The sequence below is a fragment of the Hydra vulgaris genome, chromosome 06 (genome assembly GCF_038396675.1).
Source record: "Hydra vulgaris chromosome 06, alternate assembly HydraT2T_AEP".
Classification (NCBI taxonomy): Eukaryota; Metazoa; Cnidaria; class Hydrozoa; order Anthoathecata; family Hydridae; genus Hydra; species Hydra vulgaris.
Window position 1 is genome coordinate 36,992,706 of NC_088925.1, and position 24,946 is coordinate 37,017,651.

At 29.1% G+C, this 24,946-nt stretch overlaps 1 protein-coding gene across 2 annotated transcripts; it reads right to left on the reverse strand.

Moving 5' to 3' along the window:
• Positions 1-301: 301 nt before the first annotated feature.
• LOC100200008 (polyhomeotic-like protein 2) lies at positions 302-24,520 on the reverse strand. 2 transcript variants are annotated; one of them, XM_065800032.1, is made up of 7 exons: positions 24,423-24,520; positions 17,361-17,561; positions 17,150-17,255; positions 14,743-14,993; positions 13,255-13,321; positions 7,224-7,386; positions 302-1,278 (listed from the first exon to the last, which is right to left on the reverse strand). In XM_065800032.1, the coding sequence occupies exons 2-7, from the start codon at positions 17,541-17,543 to the stop codon at positions 1,074-1,076; spliced, it is 975 nt and encodes a 324-aa protein (XP_065656104.1). In that variant the 5' UTR covers positions 17,544-17,561; positions 24,423-24,520; the 3' UTR covers positions 302-1,073. The 2 variants fall into 2 exon arrangements, with proteins under 2 accessions (XP_065656104.1, XP_065656105.1); XM_065800033.1 differs by lacking the exon at positions 24,423-24,520 and adding an exon at positions 24,300-24,318.
• Positions 24,521-24,946: the final 426 nt, after the last annotated feature.

Genomic DNA, 24,946 nt, shown 5'->3' on the forward strand with positions numbered 1-24,946 from the left:
CTTATCTTTCAAGTATAAATCTGCCTTTTCTTTAAGTTTTATACTTTTTATTTACATTTTCGTATTAAGGTAACCCATGGGTTACCTTGATACAAATTTCTAAATTTACTTTAAAAAATCTCACAACAATATAACCTGCTATATTTTGGTAATTAATAAATTTAATTTTGTAAGTATAAATTTATCACTCTCCCCTATAGCATTATCTATTTATGCGATATATAACGCATTTATGCAATGCAATGAACAAAATTTATAAAACCAACTAAACTTTGATCATGTTATTTTCAAATATGACCCAAAAAAGTTTTTTTATTTCAATTTTATTATAGCATTCATATATATAAATACTTATTACATTTAATTGCTAACTGTACATTTTAAATATTTGTTAAAATTTCAATATAAAAATACATTAGACTATAATACTTTTGAGCAGATTGTATAAAACTCCTCTAGGAATCAACGTATAGTTAACCATATATGCCACGTCCTATAGCATTTATCCTAAACATAACCTGTTCCAATATCATATAAAATAGTCCTTAGAGGTTTTTATACAATATCTTTCAGGATTTTTTCACTAAGGTTAGTTAATACTAACTCAAACTACAAAATAAGAAATTAAATTTGTAGTTCAAAATGTCAGTGGATTAAAAGAATCTTAATGGTCAACTGGTCTACATCGATTGCATTTGATTGCAAGTAAAAAAAATGCTCGTGTAACAGTTTTTTAACTTTAACCATAAATTCAGTAGCAAGTCAAATTTAGTGAACTTCTCATTTGCAACAATGAAAGATAAACTCGTGAAATATTCACCAGCGCATTACCCATTTTAACATACTCTGTTGTACTTTCTGTCTATTCACTACATGTATTTTCGAACTTAATAAAACTCAAAATCTAAACTTCCATTAAAATCAATATTCTATGAGCAATCCCACAGCAGCCAAGCAGTTTTGAATTAAAACAAAGATATTTGAAGCTTGTTTTTCCTAGATATCATGAAAGACACCGTTTTTGATTAAAACTAAAGCCTTAGAACTTGCGCAAAGCAATGGCGATCTTAAAACTATGGTGAACTTAAATACTTCGATCTAGTTTTAATTCCATACTTTAACTTGATTGAACGTACAGTGGCAGCAATTTTAATAGCAGGTCCAACCTTGATATTCATACCGTGAACCATATGTTCTACCTTCAATAACAATAATGCCTGACCGTCAATCTCTTCAGCTTCAAAAACTGGCACGTATTGAGCGCATCCGGGAATCGTGCTAAAAGAAATTACATTACTTTACTACATATGAAAAAAATTGTTTTACTTAGGGATCGTCCATAAACTACGTACACCAAAAGTTTAGAAATTTGACCACTTAACCCCCCTGTTGCCATGCGTACCTCCCTCCTAAAAAGTATGTACGCTTCTGAAATACCCACTAATAGTGCCCAAAGTGGAGAAAAAAAAAGTAACGGGATAGTATTCGGTAAATTAAAAATACCATCCCGCCTAATCATTGTTATAATAGAGATTTATAAAAAGGAGGTGGGATGGTTTATTTTTAAAAAAAGGAGACAGAATGGCATCCCGCCGCACTTCGAGCTCTCTCTCTCTCTCTCTCTCTCTCTCTCTCTCTATATATATATATATACATACATAAAACATATTTATTTTGATAAAGCTAATTTACACGCCAACTTGTAAGTTTGTTTGGCTGAGAAGTTAACGCAAACGATTCCACGTCGGAGGCCCGTGATTGATTCACAGTCAAGTCATAATTTACTCTCTATTTAAAAAGAAAAAAATTTTAATGACGAATCAAATAATAATAGACTTTACTTTACGGTAACGTAAAGGTGGACGCTATTTTCAGGCACTTCTCCGTAAAAGACAAGTTTTACGCGAGATGAGTAATGTTAAAAAAAAACAGAGCTTGAAACTCAGAGCCAGGGCTAAGCTACGACAAATTTAGGAGCCCTTTTGCAAATTTAAAGAGCTTTTTATTTGTTTTTTTAGCATTATCTAGCAGAAAAATTTTAATTTTTTCAAATAATTTTTTAACCATGGCACTTCTATAACCTGCTTTTTGCAGACTCAGGACCAGTATAATGGGTGGCATGTGAATGCATAGAAGGACACTATACTCTCAATTCCTCTACCATACATCCTTTTACGTTGGCAAACTAGGATCTTTAATTAGTTAAAAAATTAACTTTTCTATAGGTTAGCTGGCGAATTATGGACAACAATGATACGGTATGGTTTTATTTATTTTTCTAAAGTTGTTATTTATTCAAAAACATTTAGTTATTAACAAGTACTTGTTAATTGTTATAAATTAAAAAAACGAAAATTACTAAGGATTTTTTGTTTAGGTGGGGCGCACGTTTTTTTAAATTGAACCCTCCCCATACACTTTTGTACGCTATTTGAAGACCCCTCCCCTCTATGAGCGTACATACTTTATGGACGACCCCTTAGCAAATTATAGTAGGCTTGATAATTAGCGACGAAATAAATAAATTTGCTGAAAATTATCCACACATTTAGTTAATTACAAGAAGCTTGTTTAATTTAAATTTAAATTTAAAAAGGAACGAAATAAATATTCTTCATATAAACAAAATGCCTGGTAATATTTTACTGTAAATCGCCATAAAATATTTTTGAATACCCTAGTGATATGACAAACTCTGAGAAAACTGCAGAGCAATGCAAAATATCTGATAATAACTAAATTTAGTGTCAGACCTTTTTCAATGAAGCAAAATGACAAAAGTTAGATTTAAAAAATAGAAGTTTATTAAATGGTGTCATTTAATAGTGATTAACCAGAACTTGGTTTATTTTCAGTTAAAACCACTACTTAGTCCGGAAACAGATTTTTTTGTTTTGGTTCCAGTTAAAATTAAGTTCAAAATATTAACAAAAACAGATAATATACTTTACACTCTTTTTTTTTTCTTTTTTTTATTTGAAGTATTTTTAAATTTTTTGAACATTCTGGAACTTCTAGAATTAACTTGGCTGCAATGTAACTTTTTTTTGTTAAATGTTTATTTAAAAATGATTTACTTTAAAATTTATCATATATTAAAGTAATTTATATTAATATGTGTTATTGAAATATATTGTATTTACAAAAAATAAAAAGCCATGCATGAATAGAAAGCATTCTGCATTGAGTTTAAAGTATTGTTTATTTATAGTTAGATTTAGAAAATTGTTTATTGAAAGCATTTGCTTACTGTTGAATATTTATTAGATGCACAAAATGCTCGAGTTACTAATTATTGAGCTGTAACAACAAATTTAGCATTTCATTTGTTTACATCTATTAGCTTTGTATGATTATAGTAAAAAAAAGAAGATAATTATTATTTCTTATTGAATTAAAAAACTGATAATAAAATGAAATATTACTGCAGAAAACATTTTAATAGCTTCATAAAAAATGCGTGAATAGCTTATAGTTAGACTTAATGTGAAAGAATACGTTAAACTGTTAAAAAATGTTAAAAATTTAATAGCCTTATTAAAAATTTTGCATGTACAATCAATCAATCAATTATATATATTCTGAATAATAACTTCATGGATATTTACAAATAGTAATTCTACTAATCTTAAGTAAACACCAAAAATATAGATCTTTATATATATATATATAATTAGTAATAATTATAAGAATAGTAATTATAATAATAAAAATAATATTTTTATAGTAATATAAATAATATATTTATAGTAATAAACATAAGAACCACAATAATAATAAAAACAGCAACAACAATAACAATTATAATAATAATAATAGTCAAAATAATGTCACTTGTTTTTATAAACACAATAGCTAAATAAACATATAAGTTAGTCACAAACAGTTGAATGATAAAACGTAACAACTAACAAGGACAATAAAACAGTTATTTAAATTGAAAATAATAAAATAGGAATAACAATAGTTAAGTTAAAAATAATAATAATTGTGGTAACAATAAATATTTAAAATTAAAAGAAATACCATAACAAAAAAATAACAAAAATATGATAAAAATGAAGGATAAAATAGAAAGAAACAAAAAAGTATTAAAAAAATGAGAAAGTTTAATATTGTTACATTCATACACAAACAGAAATATAAAGATATATACACATACTTACCCACATGCATCGATGCACACATATTTGTACATAAATACGGGATTGTACATACACTCACATACATATGTATACATACCCATATAGTTACATAAACACAACAGCTTTAAAAACATATTCATTCTTGAAAATATCCAACCAACATAAAACTAAAAAAAAAAAAAACACATATTGATGCACTAAAACATATAACAATATGAACTATACACTACAATGCCCAATGTAAAATACAAAAGGATTCAAAAACAAAACACAACAACAAAAAAACAAATGTTCCTCAAAATTATTAAAATTTAAAAATTATTCTTTTTCGTTTCTTTAAAATCGAAGCAATTTTTATATTTTATTTTAATTCTTTTTAATTTCAATTTTCGAATGTTTTTTCTTTTAACTTTGGTTTTTTGTCTTTTATTTTTCTTTTCTCGTTTATTTTTATGTTTTTTTTTCTCTCATATACATGCATTGTTAAAGGAAAATCTTTTAGGTTTTTGCCATAGCTAGTTAAGAAACTTCAACAAAAAGAAAATAAGACTTTTTTATTATCAGGTTTATGACAACAAGATACCACATATATCTGAAAATATAAACTTTGCCTAAAATATTGTATCGAGGATTATAATAGAAGACAATAATTATAGAACTACTATGCACAGAAATAACTACGGAAATAACATAAAAGATAAAAAATGGTTCTATTTTAAAGGTCCTATTGTGTAATATCAAATACAAATCAGCAAAGATAAAGAAAAAAAGTGACAGCAAAAAAACTTTTCCAAAAAATGTAATTCATCTTTCAAAAAGGACCTTTGCAAATATAATAATAAAAAATTAAGATAAGGCTGAACAAGGAACTAAATTTAAGAAAAACATAATATGATGCTCTTTGTTCAGTGGGATCTGGGTTATGGATCTTCACCAAAAAAACACTTAAGATTTAACAATGAAAGTTATTCGAGTTAATAAAATATATTCAACAAATACACAAAAGGTTATTCATATCAACTCTATTAATAAAGTAACTAATGCAAATACTAAAATCATATTAATAGCAACCAAAATAACTAAGAGTTGCCAAGAAACAGATAACAAAAAAAAGATAAGTAACTGGGTGTTGATTGCCAGCATTGATGAGATTTTATGGAATGGAAAAATTTGAAAATTATAGGAACTAACAAAAGGAACAAAAAATGTTTATAATACAAAACATAAAAACTTTAGGATGTAGACATAACTATCAACTGACTTTAACAATTTGCAAGGATATCAAGGTGTTCAGCTAAAATGTGAAGATCACACTCGACTAAAATGTGAAGATCAACTGATTTAACCTGAGGACAATATTTAAATTAAATTTAGAAAACTATTTTGACATCATTGCAACCTGCAGAAGTACCATTAGTTTGCATTTAAATCCACATTCATATTTACTTATAATTCGTGTCTTATGTTAGTATGTTACTTGCTCGATAGCATGTAAAAATCTTGTATTATTTCAAACTATTTTAGAAAATAAAACACAGGCAAAAAATAAGACAATTTATTGATCCATTTAAAAAGTAACCTAAATATTACTTGCATGTAGAACCATGCAGAATTAGAAAATCGAGTTCTTAAGATTCAGAACATTTTGTAATGGCGAATTCTTAAGAACTGCAATAATTAAACACTTGAGGAAACAAGAAGTTAAAAAAGAACTAAAAAAAAATTCAGCGAGAAAATAATGTAACATTTTTCAAAGCAAAACAAACAATTAGAGGTGTTGGTGTTTTAGGAGCAAATAATTTAAATAAAATTTCAAAAACCAGAGTGTCAAAGTTTTCGACAATTACATCGCTTTTGCAGCAAAAGATGTCAAAAATAGAAAGATGTCAAAACTCTATAATTCAAAATTAGAATTATAAAGCTAAATTGTGTCTATTTATTTCTGAGTAAGAAATAAATTTGGTTACATGTAAAAGAAAGCGAATTGAATTATATGGATGACTTAGCGCCAAATCAGCCTATACAACAAATATGTTGAAATGAGATAATACGACGCAAAGTTTACAAGTCTTTAACAAAAACCACTATACCAAAAAAATTAAAAGTAATTGCAGTTCGGTGTGGTTAATTATAGTATTTTGGTGTTTGCAAAGAAACACTGCATAAATCATTTTTTAATATAAACTAATTTTTTTCAACTTTGTTGTATGGGCTGGTTTGGCGCTTAACTATCCATATGTAAGAAGAATTCAATATAAGTAAGAAGAATTCGATATAAATACTCTAAATTTATATGTAAGAAGAATTCGATATAAATACTCCAAATTTATATGTAAGAAGAATTCGATATAAATACTCTAAATTTATATGTAAGGAGAATTCAATATAAATACTCTAAACTTATATGCAAGAATGGAGTGGTGTCACCAGCCCCAGAAATGCCACTGTCATACAACCATATGACCCCAACTGTCATTTTTGCATTGCATCCCTCTGTGTCAGGTCGTGATGGTGTAGCCCGGTGCAGCCTGCACTCCTCTAGGGAGGCCACTGATCCTGCCATTTTCTAAAGTAATTATCCCATCATTTTATAAAGCAATTATCCCGTCATTTTAAAAGACAATGCTTTTATCATTTCCTAAAATAATGTTCCATCATCTAAAGCAACTCATTTAAAAAAATTAAAAAAATTCACAAGCAAAGTAAATAAATTATTGTGTTGTTAAGTATGTTTATATTGTGTTGTTATGTATAATATTGTTACAAATCAGTAAGAAAAACAATTATTGTTAGTTAACAGCCTAAAAATCTCTAATAAATTTAATTAATAAATTTGGTCAGAATATTTCAATTTTCAAATTTAAATCTAATTTATGTTAATTTATTTTTTTAAATTCAAAATTCACTTAAAATAAATTCATTATAGTTTCAAATACTTTGATAGATAAACTTAGAATTATATTACTATGCACCCTGATTGGGTCTTTCATGCACCCTGATTGAGTTTTTCATACAGCCTTTTTAAACCCTTCAGGTATTTTTAAATAACAGGTTTATAAAGCAATTGAAAACTCATACCTTATATAGTCCGAAACTTGATTAACAGACCATGTTACTAATGGTAAAAATGAGTAATTTTGGATAGGCTCAATGCCATCATAAAGTTCATCTTCAAAATCAAAAACATCAAGACCAAAACCCAAAGGATCTCGTGGAGGAAAGCATAATGTGGATTCAGAATCTAAAATGCAACCATACCATATATTATTTTTACCATTGTAAAGAGTTCGCGAGTATTGGTTTGCCATAAGAGTTCTATATAAATAATTACAACAGATAAAGATTATTGTAAGAGTTGGAAAAATTTAACATTATAAATATATATAAAACAAAAGTTATGTATTATAGAGTTAAAAACTAGTAAAAAAAAGTTCTGGAGAGTGGAATTGTAAGCAATTGAACTACTTTTAGGCAATGGGTTTAAAAGTAGTTTACAAGCCTCTTTAAAATGTTTGGTTTTAATGGTAGAAAATGCAATATAAGCGGATGGAGAAAAGAAGCAATAAATGATTTTGTTAGTAAGATGAAATCTGTTGGTAAAATATGATTAGACTTTATTAGAATGAAGTATAGAAGACATCAAAATAGCAAAAGAAGCATCATTAGTGCAATAGTTAGTTACAACATACATATACGATATACCATAACAGCAACAGGTACAATTGCACCATACCATTTCTAACAGCAACAGGTGCATCACTAATGATTAAATAAAAACTCTATCATAGATGTGCCTAGTGTGTTATGATACATGGCTGTGAAAGTCTGGAATAAGAAATGATCAGATAGGTAGTACTTGAGAAGAATTCATAAATAAGTGTCTGAGTAAGCAAAAAAGATTAAAGAAAAAAAAATTAAATTTACACATATACAGTGTAAAGATGCATATAATTGGTTATCATTTAGATAGTGAATTTTAAGAAGAAAATGCTTTTTTTTTTTTTTTTTTTTTTTTAACATCTTAGCATCAAACAAGGCTGCAAGCAACCACTAATTAAAGTTGGAAGTTATTGGAAGTGAAAAGATGAAGATTGCAGAGCAAGATAACGATTGACAGATGACTTAAAGGATTGCAAATTATATGAATCAGGAAAGCAAGATGAAGGAAGTGAATTTCAAAGAACTGATGTTTGAGAAAAAAAACTTGACAAATAAGAGTTTTTGAAGCACTTAAGAACAGACACAGAAAAAGGATGGGACTTAATTGAATGACGAGTAACACGAGAATGAATTTTAGTAGATGGCACAAGGATGCTAGCTCTTTAGAGCAGTGCCCATTATAGTATTTGTAGAAAAGTGAAAGAGAAGCAACATTACGACGATGTGATAATGGTTGGGAGTTGGCTGGTCCAACAAGAGCAGGTCCAACTATGTTTACAATGGGTTTTTGCACCTTGTCAAAAAGAGAAAGGGCATCATTAGAAGATCCATCTCAGATATGGCAACAGTATTCCATACAAGGATGGATTTGAGATTTATAGAGATAGAAAATAGAATCCGAAGTAAGAAAGTGTCGAGCTCAATAAAGAGATGCAACCTTAGCAGATGTTAATTTTGCAACAGATTTGATATATGATTTCTAAGAAAGATCCGATGTAAGAGTTAATCCTAGAAGATGGAGAGTGGATGACTCATCGAGTACATTACCGTTCATAAATATAGAAAGATCTAAATTATTACGATAACAATTGGCTGAAAAAAATTGAGTTTTTTCTGTATTGAAGTTCACTAGTAACTGTGAGCCCCATGATGTAGCAGAAGTGAGATCCTTTACAAGCTCAAATGCCCCCTCCAAGCAATCAGAGAGTGTTGGCTTCTTATCACGACAAGAATAAATTGTAGTATCATCAGCAAACAATGCCACCTTAGATGTGAGAAGATCATTAATATAAATAAAAAAAGTATAGGGCCAAGGATAGAACCTTGAGGAACTTCTGAAGTTACAGAATAAGAGGAAGAGTGCTGTCCATCGAGGATAACTTTTATACTACGATTGGAAAGGAAGGATTCAATAATCTTAAAGATGTTGCCAGATACACCATAAGAAGAAAGCTTATGGAGAAGACAAGCATGCCAAACTTTATCAAAAGCTTTTGAAATGTCAAGAGCAATAGCCTTAACCTCTCCACCTTTATCTAATGCACGATAAAACCTATCAGTTATTACTGTTAGCAAATCGGTTGTAGAACGAGAAGATCGAAATCCATATTGATGATCATAAAGTAAGTTATTAGATTCAAGATGAGAAACTGAGTGTTTATTAATTAAAGATTCAAAAACCTTGCTTATGATAGGAAGAAAACTAATGGGACAGTAGTTAGACGAATCAGATCGCTCTCCAGAGTTTTTGAAGATAGGGATAACAGATGCCGCTTTCCAGCAGGCTGGAAAACAAGACTCTGATAAACACTTGTTGAATAGTTTTGAGAGTATAGACGACAGCTCCGGAGAACATTTCTGTGAGACAAAAACAGTTGTGTTGTCTGGGCCACAAACTGTAGAAGAGTCTAAGCAGGAAATCATTTTGGATACAGAAGCTGGAGTGCTACAAATGTCAAGCAATGGATCCACCTGTTTGTTGGCAATATCAAGTAGAACGCAACTAGTGGAATCAAGAGATGATATTGATGAAAAGTTTTTAGCAAACAATTCAGCTTTGTCTTTAGGTGAGGTGCTTAGTAAAATTTGAAAAGAGTAAAAATATTTGACATAAAAAAAAAAGCCTAAGGTTATGCAAGATATGGAAGTTGAGCAAACGATGTTTAAAATCAAAAATATGAAACTGCTGCATTATGGGAAACAGTCAACCTCAACTAATGCAGAAACACAAAATTCAAAATGATGATGATACAAATCATATTATTATTCAACTGATTCTTTCAAATAAAACTAATACTATGTTTCTAATTCTAAATGGTTAGATAAATTTAAATTAAATTTTTTTTTCTTTTTCTTCTTTTCTTTAAGTCATCAGCAAATAGAGCCACTTTAGATGTAAGGTTGTCAGGATGATCATTTATGTAAATACAAAACAAAACAGGACCAAGGATAGAAGGTACCCCAGAAGTTACTGGAAATGAAGAAGAATTTAACAAAGTTGTTTGAAAGAAATGATTTGATAATCTCAATGACTTTCCTAGATATATCATAAGAAGCAAGCTTATGGAGAAGACCAGAATGCTGATCTTTGCTGAAAGCTTTAGATATGTTAAGAGCCTAGTCAGCTCTGACTCTATCACCACTGACTCTGCTGGCCTTTAGTACCAGCAGGATCAGTGGTAATAGAGTCAAGCCATTCAATGTGATGAGCATTAAAGTCACCAATAACAACAATATTGGCAGAGGGGTAAAGAGAAAGGACATGGTCAATTTGATCAGAAATTACATCTAAAAGAGTGCAGTCTTGAGAAGGAGAATGATAAAGAAAAAAAGAGAAAGGTGATGGAGTGAATAGAAGCTAAAAAGTAGCACATAAAAAAATGGTCAAAAAAATTCAAGCCTGATATCTCAACAAATAGGTGAATTGATGTATAAGTATACCCCCAAGCTAAGCATGTGATTATTGGAGTCTTCGCGAATCAAAGAATAGTACCCATCAATATTAAGATCTGAAGAAGGAACAGCCTAATTTAAACCAATTTCACAACAAGCAAGCAAATCAGATGAGTTTTGAAAGAGGTAAGATTTAACTGATTAAAGGTTACTTCAAAGACCACAAATATTTGTGAAAGATACAGTATTGGACAAAACATTTGCAACCAATATCGAACAATGCTAAAAAGTGTTCCTAATTTTACATGTCTTGAAAACGAAACGAACTAAACTACCACAGCAAACAGTTCAGGAGTCTGGAGTCATAGCATGCCATGACATGGACAATCAGCTGACAGGTGACAGGACACAGGCAGAATTTTGTTGACAAGTGCCATTTTGCAGCGGACAAAACAAGTGCAACTTTTTTGGTTTGTTTCATTTTCTTAAGTCTGGTTCGTGTCAACATCACGGAAGTTTTTTAATAATTAAAGGAAGTATCCAGAAGTTTCCAGAAGTTTCCAGAAGCATGCAGAAGCTTCCAGAAGTTTCCAGAAGAAGCATCTGGAAGCATCCAGTAACATCCAGAAATATCCAGAAACATTCAGAAGCATCCAGACGCATCCAGAAGCATCGAAAAGAAGCATCTAGAATCTTCCAGAACAGGTTCACACAGGTTCATTTTACTATATAAGAGACATGTAAATCAACATGTAATTCAGTCAGTATATGGAAGTCAATCAGTCAGTATTATCAAGACAGTTTATCGAAGTGAGTTTTATCAAAGTGTTTTATCGAAGAACATCAATACAAAAAGTGAAATACAACAAGTGTTTCATTACATCAATACAGTCCACATCCAACCAAGACGTTGTATTCCACAGAGCATTATTGTATCATCACAAGGTAAATGTAACACGGTAAGCCTTGAGAAGCGTGATTATTTATCTTTATTATTTTTATGACTTCAAGTGCAAAAATGGCTCCCGATAGTCTTGGATTGGAACTAAGAAAGAAAATTGTTGGCGATTACGTAAGTGGAATGTCACAAAAAAGTATTTGTGATAAATATCGCGTGAAAAAATGGACCGTATCAAGACTATGTTCCAAATATCGTTCTACGGGAAAGTTGGCAGCAGATAACAAAGGTGGAGGACCGCGTTCAACCACTTCTAGAGAGGATTCTATGATCGTCAGACCGCCAAGAAGGATCCCTAGATATCATCAATCGAAATACAAAAGCAATTAGAGCTGCCTGTATCGGACTGAACAATCAGACAACGTGCTGTTGAAGCCGGATTGTTTTCTCGATGCCCTGCAAAGAAACCGCTGATTTCACTAAAAAACGAGAAGAAAAGACTCCTGTTTGCTACATCTCATATTGACTGGAATGTGCAGAAATGGTGAACTGTCCTGTTCAGTAATGAATCAAAGTTCAACATCATTGGGAGTGATGGCATTTTTGGGAGCGATGGCATTTCCAGTCAACCGACCGGAAAACTCCTCGATTTACATTACTGCCATAAGACCATGAAGCATGGTGGAGGCAATGTAATGGTCTGGGGGTGTTTTTCTGCTAACGGTCTAGGTCCAATACATCGAAACAATGGAATAATGGACCGTTTCATGTATAAAAATATCCTGAAAATGTCATGTTACCTCATGCTGAATGGAATATGCCAATAAAATGGGTTTTTCAGCTAGACAACGATCCGAAACACACTGCAAAAGTAGTCAAGCAGTGGTTTCAAGACAACCACCTATCAGTGATGGATTGGCCGCCTCAATCTCCGGATCTCAACCCTATCGAGAACCTGTGGGAAATCTTCAACCGCAGAATTAATCGTGAAGGTGTTCGTAATAAGGATCAACTGTTTGAACAAATCCAAAAGGCCTGGGCAGCGATTCCACAAAGTTTCATTGATCACCTGATCGAATCTATGCTTCGAAGATGCAAGGCTGTGATCGACAACAAAAGATTTGCCACGAAATATTGATAGCGAAATACAGCTTGGTCAACATTTTGTCGAGTTGCACTTGTTTTGTCGAGAAGGAAATCAACTTTTTTTAATACTTTTGATTAATTTATTAATTTTCGTGTACAAATAATGAACTTTGTGATGAATAAAACTTGAAGAACTTTGTCTCTAAACAGTTACATAGTTATTTCTCTAAATTGAAAAAATGTAGCACTTTTATATAAAGAAACTAAATTAGCATTATTTGGCTGCACTTGTTTTGTCCGATACTGTATATTGAAACAATTACAAATGTTAGCAAAAATTAAAAATAAGAGAAGGATACATAACTTATCAATAACATTACGATAATTTTATTTTATATATGGCACTCACATGTCTAAATTGACTCACATGTCTAAATTGAGATTTATAATTCAGATATATTATTCAAAAGTTTAGTATTATTTTTACATTAGACAAAGAAAACATTTTTTTTTAAATTTGGTTTCATTTTTATGACAATATAGATAACATAGAAAATGTAATAGAAGAATTACCTTGGTATTTCAACATATTTTTCTTTGTGCTATCCGGTGAAGCTTCTCTACTTGAAACATTCAAATTCTATTTAAACATAAATATGCATTACAGAAAACATCAAATTGTGTTATTAACTAAACATTGATAAAAAACAGAAGAAAAGCAGATTTTTTTTCAAAACATTTAAACAAGAGTGAAAAGTCTGGTGTCTGAAGTTCAGGAGCCCTACTGATGAAGTCAGGAGTCCTACCGATTCCTGAAAGTCTTGCAATATTGGCATTTTGAGACTTAAAGACTTGCAAAATTAAACAATTTTTTTTATTTTGATTAAAATATTATTTATAAAATCATTATTAGTTATTATAAATCCTTATCTTATATTATTTCGAAAACATACAAATATTACAAAAACAGTAACCAGCATTGCTTAAATTTATAATATGAAGTATTCAAAATTAACAAACTTAAGACAAAACTATAATCTTACTGAATATTTCTAACATGTACATATATATTGCTCACAATGCATATATTCATATATAAGTAAAATGCACAATGTTAAAAGCTTGTAGCATTAAAGATTATGCCGTAGTGGTGTAGTGGTAGACACTCATCTCATAAGCAAGAAGTTACAAGTTTGATCTCCAACACGTCCCTGGTAGTACTGAGCTCAACTTGTTTTTCTCTGCAGTGGCCTTTTTAGTCAAGGTTCATGTTTCAGAGTTATAAAGTTGAGAAAGGGTTGTAACCACAGCTAAAGTAGCCTCCTTGACTGTAGTGGCCTCCATGACCTTGGGAAGGTGAATTAAAAAAAAAAAAAGTGTAAAAGCTTGTAATATTAACTAAATGCAGAAACTTCCTTTACCATCTTTTACGGCTTTTTCAGATATAGAGGTGCATGTTTTAGATGTATAATATTCTTGTAGGACAAATGACCAATCAATGAGGACTTTATAACAACAAAGTAAATAAAGTGTAACAAAAATTTTTTGTAAAAATATCTTTTGTTTATGGTTTTGGATTTATTTTGTCATTTTAAAGAGCTTCAGTATGATATATTTAGTTTTATCTATAACATTCTATCATTATTATTAAAGATTAAGTCTATCATAGATTATAGTAACTCGTGACACAGTGGTTAGAGTTCTGGCTTAGAACCAAGAGATCTGAGGTTCTACATTGACCCTAGCCCAGCAGCATTGGTAAGGAAGGAGGAGTGAACTTCCTAATTATATACTCTTCAGTGGTGCTCTGTGATAAGGACTTACCATTAGGATATCTGGTAGCGCCTTAATAACCATGCACACACACAAAACTAAATCCGTAGTTAATGATAGACTTAGTCTTCACTAACAATGTCAATGGCACTAGAGTCCACATTTATGTTTTGATACAGGAAGCCAAAGTAAGTCAACAATTGCTCTGCCTCTCAACAAAAAATCAAAATTTAAAAAAACTTAAGAATATGTTACTGCTGGTAATTTCATAAGAACTATCATATATACCTCAGGTTTCCTAGTTCTTTCGGATTTACTTTCGTTATAGCTTATCTTTTTATCATTCTTTAAAGTAGACATACTTTGAAGAGCTTTCCTAGCTTTTTTTGAACATTTTACACTGTACCTTTTACCACATGATACACTACAAAAACGTTTTCCCCACATAGCTCGTCTCTCTGGTAGCTCAGCTCCACAATATTTGCATTTTGTTGGTAAGAGTGACATAAGCTCATCTTTATCTTCAAGATTAGGTTGAACTATAAACGGTATGTAAATATAAGATAGATGAAGATAACAACAATAAGTAATAAATAAAAACAGTTTTTGAATCAGTTTTTACTATACTAAATTCTACACCAAATCTATAACATTAATACAGAGCTTAATAGTGTCATTAATTTTAAATTGAATTCAAATTATTATTAACTTAAAATAATAATTATAATTATCATTAACTAAATATAATTACTCTAATTATATAAAATATTTAAGTGATGAATTTATAAGAATGTCGATAGAAATCTCTCATTGATATTTTTTCTTTAAAAATATTTTCAATTTTATGAATAATTTATAATTATGATTGGATAATCATAATTATAATTATGATTATCCAATAAATCATAAATCTAAAGAACTAAAAATCTAGCAAACAAGAGCTGTGCTTATAAAAATAAATAAATAAAATATATTGTAATAGATAATGAAATATTATCTATTACAATATATTCTTTTACAACAGTCCTGTTATGAATGCTATTCCATGTTTAATACCTTACTACTTTAGATAAAATTTAGTATGAGCACTTTTGATATACAACAATTTGCAATTCACTATAGTAACACTTTTTACCAGTAAAAATGCAACATTTGCAATATAAGAAAGATATATAAGATACACAAATAATTAAAGATATACAGATAATGAAAGATTTCAGATACAAAGATAATGAAAATATAACTTTGGTATAAGAAAGCATATAACAATTTAACTTCACAATAATTAAGCACAGTTATTTATCTTAGCGTTATTTCATTTAAAATTAATTTAAAGTGAAATGATTATGAAGATGCAGCAATGAATGTTTTCATAAAATTGAAAACTGTAATATTACTTGATGGAACCTGATATTTTTAGTGGCATGCTACAGGGCTCTATTATTTATAGGACTCTTGATCTTTATTTTATATATTAACGATTTATCAAGCATATTATAGAATATATTAAAAAAATTTTTGCTGATAATATCAAGATTCTATCAAAGTTAATATCAGAGGTAAGCTCCTGAAGTCTACAAAAAGATTTAAATACATCATTTAAATGGACAGAAGACTGGATTTGTCAATTATTTCAATCTCTAGTTACTTGAAATAATCTTAGTCGTAAGCTTTAAACAAAAAAAGGCAACTAAATTTAATCAACAATATTAGTAAAGCAGAAAATTAATTAAACAAAAACCAACTATTTTGTTATCATTCCGCAGCTCAATTAAATTAAAAACATATAATTGAAGACCAAACCATGTTTGTCATAAATATAAAACTTTTATTTTGAAACACCTAATATATTTGCAACTTTTGTAATTATTTTAAAATACTGCATCAATTATTTTGCTTATTTCTTTGCATATCTCTAGCTTTATTTCAGTATTATTGACAAGTAGAAAAATGAAATTGAATAAAGTACTTTAAAAAGCTTTAAATAATACCAAAATTGTGAAAATATTAAATTTCATGAAATCTATGGAAAACAAAAAAAAAAAAAAGACATTTATGATATAATGATGTAACCAAACAGAGCACCAAGCCCAGCTCTGTCTAAATCTGATCTTTTTATGAAAACTTGCCCTAACCACATCCACAATTCAACAACCCAATTGGTAGGAAATAGGATAATCAAGTAAATAGGGATAGGGTAATCAAATAAATTTGGATAGGGTAATCAAATAAATTTGGGTAGGGCAATCAAATAAATAGGGATTAAGTTAATCAAAAAAAAAATGTTATTATTTTTGCTTTTGTTGATGTTGACAATTTATTAATCTACTTAATGTAAAATTTCTTTATTTAAATAATAAAATATTTTTTTGACTATTTAAATCAAATAGTCAAACATTATTATGATTAGTCTTTAATAATGAAATTAGTTAAATACAGCAAGATACATCAGAAGAAAAAAAACAGAAGTAAAAGTTAATAACTGAATCAATAACATGCTGACATTCTACTTAAATATAGACTTTGTTTTATATTATACAAATATATTTTATGTATTTTCAGTTTTTCTACAGTTCTGGTATACTTTCTTATCACTTGATTTCTTTATCTTTTTTTATCTTTTATAAATGGCAGTTAAAATCTTACTTTACAAAATTATAATGATTCTATAAAATAATTCTATAAAATAACTTACCAGTGTTAATTTCTTTTTCCTGAACTTCTACAAAATCATCATTACATTTACCATTTTCTGTTAATGATTTAACACCCCCATTTACATTTTCATCAATATTTGAATCCTATAAAAAAAATATAAAAAGAAGTATATAAAAAAACTTTAACAAGAATGAAAAAATATATTTACAAATCAAAAACTTTAGAACCTCAAACTATCTATAAATCACCTTAAATGGTTGGTTGCTTTCTTCAATTATCCATCCATCAATAACATGTATCAACAAAGTAACTTTTGATTCATCATGTTTATTACAAAAAAGATCTGATTTTGATTTTATACAATTATCAGCAGAACTATAAGTATCTGTAATATTAGTCCAATTACTTTTTTGCACCAATGAAACAGCCATAATTTAAACCTATAGAAGCTAAATATAGATATATGTGTGTATATACATATATTGTGAAAATTATGTAGTTTTATTTTCTTCATATATATTATACATTTTATATATAATAATAAAAAATAATAGCAATAATAATAAAAATAAACAAGTTTTTAAGCTACAAATTAAACAGAAATGTATTTTTTTAGAGTATTTATTCTTTTATTAACTTTAATATTAAATTTCTTCTATCATTCATTTATTACTTATTTTCTCATTTCAAGGATGAGTTGACTTGGCGAGTTGAAAAGGTCTTTTGTTCTTGTTTTATTTCAAGGATGAGTTGACTTGGCGAGTTGAAAAGGTCTTTTGTTCTTGTTTTGAGGCAGCTACTTATTCTTATACAAAGTTGTTACCGATATTTTGCTTGCCAGTTCTTTGCATTGACCATTCTTTTTAGAACACTCTTCTTAATTAAGCAACATTCTGGAATGTTTAATGAGTTATCCACTTTGGCCACATGATTTAAAGAACTCTTTTTAAAAAAGTAATTTCTTTTGGAATAGTGAAATCAAAATCATCATTATGATACTCTTCAATAAAAGGTTTTAATCATTTCTTGCTCTAAGCAAAAATTTTGGGTAACTGGGGACCACTGGGGAAAAAGTACAGTTTTGACATCCCTTTATCAGAAATGCACAACCAACCTTTGGTTAAATTTTGCAGTTTTCATATATTTTACCAGGGCAGGAATTTGTTACTGGTTGTTTGAGTAATAAAAAATTAACTATAAAAAATAAAAAATAATGCGGTAGTGGTGTAGTGGTAAGAGCGCTCGCTTTGTAAGCGAGAGGTTCGGAGTTCGACTCCCACCACGTCCCTGGATGTACCGCGCTCAACTTAGTTTCTCCGCGCAGCGGCCTTGCTTGGCAAGGTTCGTGTTTCGGAGATAAAGAGTTGAGAGAGGGTTGCACCACGAATAACAACTAAAAAATAAAAACACAAAAAAATGAGTAGCCTCCTCGACTGTAGTGGCCCCCCTCGGGCCTTGGGGAGGTGAATAATTAAAAAAAAACAACTGATGCTTGTCTTTTTTCAACAAATATTGAGTTAAGAATGTGGTTCAAATTTGTAAGCAGCATGTCTTTTGGAAACTTAATTATGGTGATCAAACATGATTTTGAGGTGTCCAATATTTTTTTGGCAGCATGACTATTTCCCATAACTTGTCTACAACCAGAGCCATTTTCAGCATGATTATGCTGGAGATGGTATTACAAAAAATCTTTTTCTGTTATACTCTTGTTTTGATACCATTTTCTTAGACAGTGCAACATTTGAAATAATAAAATATATATAAAGAAAGAGTATTGGTAACAAAATATGTAGTATCTGAATTCAATTGTTAAAAGTGTAAAACTATTAAGTCAATGATTTAATTTATATAAATGATTTAACCTAAAAGAGTAATGCAACTTGCATATCAATATGCGTGAGAAAATTAAAGGAAATTCTAAGTTAAATAGACTAAATATGAATCTGCAACATATGATTGATTGTATAGATTTAAGAATTACCATGAATTGCCGTAAAAATTCATATAAAAAAAAATTTATGCACCTTCAATAGGCACAATGTAGAGTAGAGAGGTACCAAGCAAGTTAAAAGAAAATTCGGGAAGGTGTAGGAAAACAATTACTGTGTGTGTGCTAGTAAGTGACCAGGGCTGGGGCTAATAAAATATAGCCGGGACCGGGTTTGTGACCGGAGCTGCATAAACATTTATACATCCTAAAGTATATTTTTTTAATTCAAAATTCATGTTATATTTTTTTAATTTTTTTTTAACTAAAGCTCATTTATACAATATGTAAGGCATTCTCTTCAGTTTTCTTACTTCTACCACTATCATTTTCTACTGAAGCCGCTACCTCTCTACATGGTGATACCTAAATTACTTTAATCTTTTCTAACAAATGTTGTTCAATATAACATTTTTCCTAATCTGTCTAAGATTATGCCTCCTTTTCCCATCTGATCATCTTTTTTGGCAAATACTACATCATATAAATAATAAAGTTTATATAGCAATGAAAGGATATTGTATGCCAGCATCTAAATAAATAGCAAACATCTTGCTTTTATTTATTCTGGAATAAAAATTAAGAAGCTTTTATTACTTCTCTTTAATTTTAAGTCAACACTCACTCTACTCCACATTTTTCACCATCTTGAACAGTTGCTTTATTAAACATTAATCATTTCTTTTATCTTTTTTACAAGAACATCTCTCTTAAGAACAAATGTCCTTTTATTATTGCAAGAAGCCAATATAAAAAAGTTCTGTCTAATGTTAAGTTCTGTTAGACTCATTTTACTTGTATTTTATCTCAGATATTAGGTTCTAGAGACTTTTGGCTAGTCTTCAACAATGTCATTAACTAAAGCAAGTCTAACATTTAATCTCTAATTCATGGGACTGATCTTTTTACTTCTGCCCAAAATAAAGCAGAGTTATTTGCAAAGAAATCTTACTCTAATTTGACTCTTGAATATAATGGTCATACTCTTCATGGCAGTTAAACAGATTAACCCATCGTTAAACATCAAAATTGCTCTGGCTTTCAATGCTAAAGTTAATTCTCAATTAAACACTTCTACAGTTTATGCTCCCGAATAGATTTCCATCATTGTCTTGAAAAAGTGTTCTCCAGAACTCACTTTAACTTTTGTTAAACTTTTAAAAAGTGCTAAATAAGTGGTTCCAATTTTTCAAAACTCTAGAAAACACTTTGACCTCTCCAACTATCCTACAATTAGTCTTCACTCTGTTATTAGTTTCTTTATATAAAGGTTTTGAGGTTATTAAATTATTTCTTTCTAACTGCAGTAGTAAAGTTATTCTTGAAGGCCTACCCTTTTCTTTATTTCAAGCAACTTTAAGGTTACCACTAGGTTCTATCTTTACTCCTGTAATGTTTCTTACCTACAATAACAATCTTTATGAAATCCAAAGTGGTTCTATTTGCTGATGACTCAACTTATCACTATTGTCTTGACTAAAAATCTTCACTTTTTAATTGCTTAGAACAAGCAGCTGATTTTAAATCTGATCTCTCTTCTGTAACAGCCTAAGGCTAGCAGTAGCTTATGGATTTAAATTCTGGACTTAAAATCCACAGATTTTGTTAGACAACAAAACTTATTTACTTTTTTTAAAAAAATATTGCAATATTATTGTATTCCTATATTGACAAATAACAACCCTCTTACTCTCAAACAATCTAAAGCACATTGCAAATGTAATTAGACCTGCTTTATCTACTAAGCTAGAGTCACTCTGCCATTGTTGCAAGGTTGCATTTCTTTCTTTTTTCTACAAATACAATCATGGTCAATGCTCAAACGAGCTATTATCTCTATTATGATAAACCAAAACTCACTCTTGCTTGGCTTTTTATTCAACAAGTTGCATTCTTTTACTACACCTGTCCCTTCACGCTAAAAAAACTTTTATTAATCCAGTTTTTTTCCTTGAACATCAAAAAAACCTTATAACTCTTACCCATATTCATGATTTCCTTTTTTATGCAACTTACAACTTTTTAAGTCTTCAGCTATACATTTCCTAGTATTTTAACTTATTCTCTATTTTAAAGTAACTCATAACTTAATAATGGTTGCTAGCAATCTTATTGGAAATAAATTTGAGTCTAAAAATATATAAATGTATGCCAGTATCTAATAAATAGTAAATGTAAGCATAAAATTATAATATATTAAGTATTATAAATTTTTGTCTAGCCCCGGCTATCAACCCCTGCTAAACTTTTTAATTTTGCCGGGGCCGGGTTTTGCAAAAAGTCTCATTTTTAGCTGGAGCCAGGGCCCCCGTCACTTACTAGTGCGTGCAGTCATGAATGCTTACCTCTATTTTTGATATTTGACACAAAAACTGTCAGCACAGATGGCAGATACCCAGGAACAGAGAAAGACTTTGGTGATTGTAGTCCAAATTTTTGTCTTTACATTTATTTTTAAGAAATGTGGTATGCAGCAAAAATAACTGTTGTTTACTGTTTTTGATAATCATATCACAACTAACTATTGAATCCATAATTTTTGTAAAGATAACAGAATTCATGTTTTGACTTTTCTACCTCATACGTCCTAAAAACTACAACCTTTGGGCCACATAATATATGAGACAATAAAGTCATATTTTAACAAAACATGTGATAATTGGATGGTCTCTCATACTGGTTACCACCTCCATTTATGCACCTCTATCAACAAAAAAATAGTGTTAATAAATTGAGCTCAATAAATATTACCAAATAGAAAAAATTGACACATAGTGTCAGAAGTACTACTGCACTAATTCCAGTAAAAATATTTGAAAAACTCACCTCTAATGCTAACCAGTTTCTTCAACATCATCATTTTTAAGTCTTGCAGCTATAAGATTCTACCAAAAAGCAAATCCAAGAAAAGGAACCACAAAAGGAAGAAAGAAATGTAATACCAAGATTTTGACAAGCGAATCCAAGTGTAAAGTGAATTTACAAGATGAAGAAAGTACATCATTAAGAGATGAATAATAACTTTCATCGTCTGAGTGAGATTTTCATTGTCTGAGTGAGACTTTCCTTGTCTGAGTGAGAAGTCTTTCAAATTAAAGTGATTTTACTCTGAATGAGACAGAAGAAGAAACTGAAGATGATAAAGATGACACCAATGATACTATAGTTAATAAGGGCATAGGAGTTGTTAAATTTATTTGAAAAAAAAAAAAAATTTAACACAAATATGTTTGACAAACAATGAGTGAGTCTAAAACAGAAATGACACCAAACTTGTCAAAAATTCAACTAGGATTTTTAAGTAGATTTTAATTAGTAGTAGTATAAATGATATTAGTGCTAGATTTCAAATAGTGATAAAATTAACTGCTCTAAAGCTAAAACTCTCATCATTTGTAATGAAATGCTAAATTCATCAAGAAAGTTCAACATTAAGTAGAAGTAAACTTAAAAGAAAAGTCTTCAGACTTAGTACCTTAAGTTTAGAGATGATATAATGTTATTTAATTCATATGTTAATTATAAGAAGTTGAATTAAGTTTTAAAAGGGTTTAAAAATTTTATTTAGTTAACTATAATTCCTTGATTAAGGATTGATAGCTATGAAATTAAAAGACTACAATTAAAAACCCCATTATGTTTAAGATTGTAAAATGCTGTGATTTTATAAAACATGGTGATTTATAAAAAAATGTAAAAGATAAAAATATTTTAATAGATTTGTTTTAAAAAAAGCCTAAAGTTTATGTAAATTGTATTATATAAAACTGTAAGAGCTCAAACAAAGAATATAAAACATATCTATTATAGAAATAAAGTTGTATTTTGTTCACTTATTTAGTTATCACATTTAGAATGTGATTACTAAATAGAAGTTCCAGATGATATACTATTTAAAGACTTCAGCAAAGAATTCAATCAAGTATCATTCACACTATTTTGTTTAAGAAAATAATAGCATATGTAATAGCAAATAAGATGCTGAACTGGATATAACTAGATCATCAAAGACAAAAGCAACTGGATAATAAACTCCTTAAAAGTTTAAAAACATCAAGTCATACTAAGAGACACCATATCAGACTGGGTTTACATGCTTAGTGGGGTTCCTCAATCGTTTATAAAAATTACTGATTGTAATTTTCATAAAAGACTTGGTATCACTAATCAAAATTAATTCAAAACTTTTTGCAGATGACACAAAATGATTAAAATCATCAAAGACAAAAACAATTTGATCAGTTTGTAAAACAATATCAACCTTTTATCAAAATGGTGCAAAACATGGCAAATGTCTTTAATTGCAAGCAAATAATTCACATTGATAAATCAAATCAAAAGTTTAACTGGACAATTGATTAATAAAAATCGATTGTCCAGTTAAACTTTTGTCAGGTAAATGGACAATTGATTAATAAAAGCAGAATTTGAGAAAGATTTGGGAGTGATCATCAGCTCTGACTTAAAATGTGACCAGCAAATCAATTCTGTAATTGCAATTTCAAATTGAATATTGGGTCAGCTAAAAAAACTCCAATACCTTAACACCATCACTTTTTAGATGCTCTTTATACAAATGGTGAGACCACATAAAGAGTATGGTGTTTCCATATGGAATTCAAATAGAATAAAAAATATTAAAGTGATTTAAGCAGAGAAGGGCAACTAAGCTAGTATAAGAAGTTAGCAGTAAAACATATAAGGAAAGAATCCGCTGCTATGGTCTGACAACACTGGAAGAAAGATAAATAAGAGGAGATCAAATACAACAATTAAAAATTAACCCAAGAAACTTGGCGCTGTTTCAGTATCCTACCCCTATTATTTTAGGATTAATTTTGATAGAGAATTTCATGCTGATTAAGAATCGTATAAAGACATTGACCTGAAAATTGTTGAAACTCAAAAACAATAAACATTCAAAAATGACAAATTTACAAAAAATGAAAATTTTCAATTACTATAAATGGTTTTCATGTCGCCATTTCTCACGACTTGTCGTTGTAGATAGTAATTTCAATAGTAATAATAACAATAATAACTATAATAATAGTATTTTGAGAGGAAAGAAGAAGGCTAAAGAAAACAATTATAGACAATTGTAAAAATTAAATTAAGTAAACAGAAAAATATAAATACACTAACAAAAATAACTATAACAAAACTAATAAAACTAATAAATCCAAAACTAATATACCATGTTGTTTTATATACATAGTATGTGTGCTGTTTGAATGTGTAGCTAACTTAAAAACTAAGTTGAACAATTTTTTTTTGCATTAATCTTTTTATTATATATTAAATAATTTATATTACATACTTTAATATATCATCTATTTTAATGTACTTTTTTTTACAAAGTTACATTCTAGTAATAATACATGTTCCGTTTTTGTTGTTTTTGTTGTTTGGTCATCCGAATTCCCGGGTTTTGCCAACCGTGTTTTATATTTATATATTAAAAAACCGGTTTGTATTTGAATAATTAAACATTTATATTATTAAAAAAAAAAAATGACTTATTAGAACTTGACTTGAGTAACTTATAAGTGTAAATTTAACTCAAAAAATCAAAAGGTCATAATGGTTTCAAAAAAAATATATTAAAAATTATCCATAATTGGAAATAAAAATACCATTAACCAAACATTCTACGATGATATCTTGTTTAAAAATTTTCTGAAAAGCTTATTGTGCTTTGTTAAACTAAATCAAAATTTACAAAATAGAATATAGTTGTTATCAAAATTTTTAAATTAATGTTTTCCGGAAAAAAATAAATTTGATCTAATATTTTACCAAACAAAATTAGTTAAACGAATTTTTTTACCCGTATTAAAAATG

Coding starts and splice junctions, on each gene's coding strand:
- LOC100200008 (XM_065800032.1), bottom strand. CDS start 17,543: ATGGCTGTTTCATTGGTGCAAAAAAGTAATTGGACTAATATTACAGAT. Junction 14,994..17,149: donor GGAAAAAGAAATTAACACTG/GTAAGTTATTTT, acceptor TACCGTTTATAG/TTCAACCTAATCTTGAAGAT. Junction 7,387..13,254: donor AAATATGTTGAAATACCAAG/GTAATTCTTCTA, acceptor GTTGCATTTTAG/ATTCTGAATCCACATTATGC.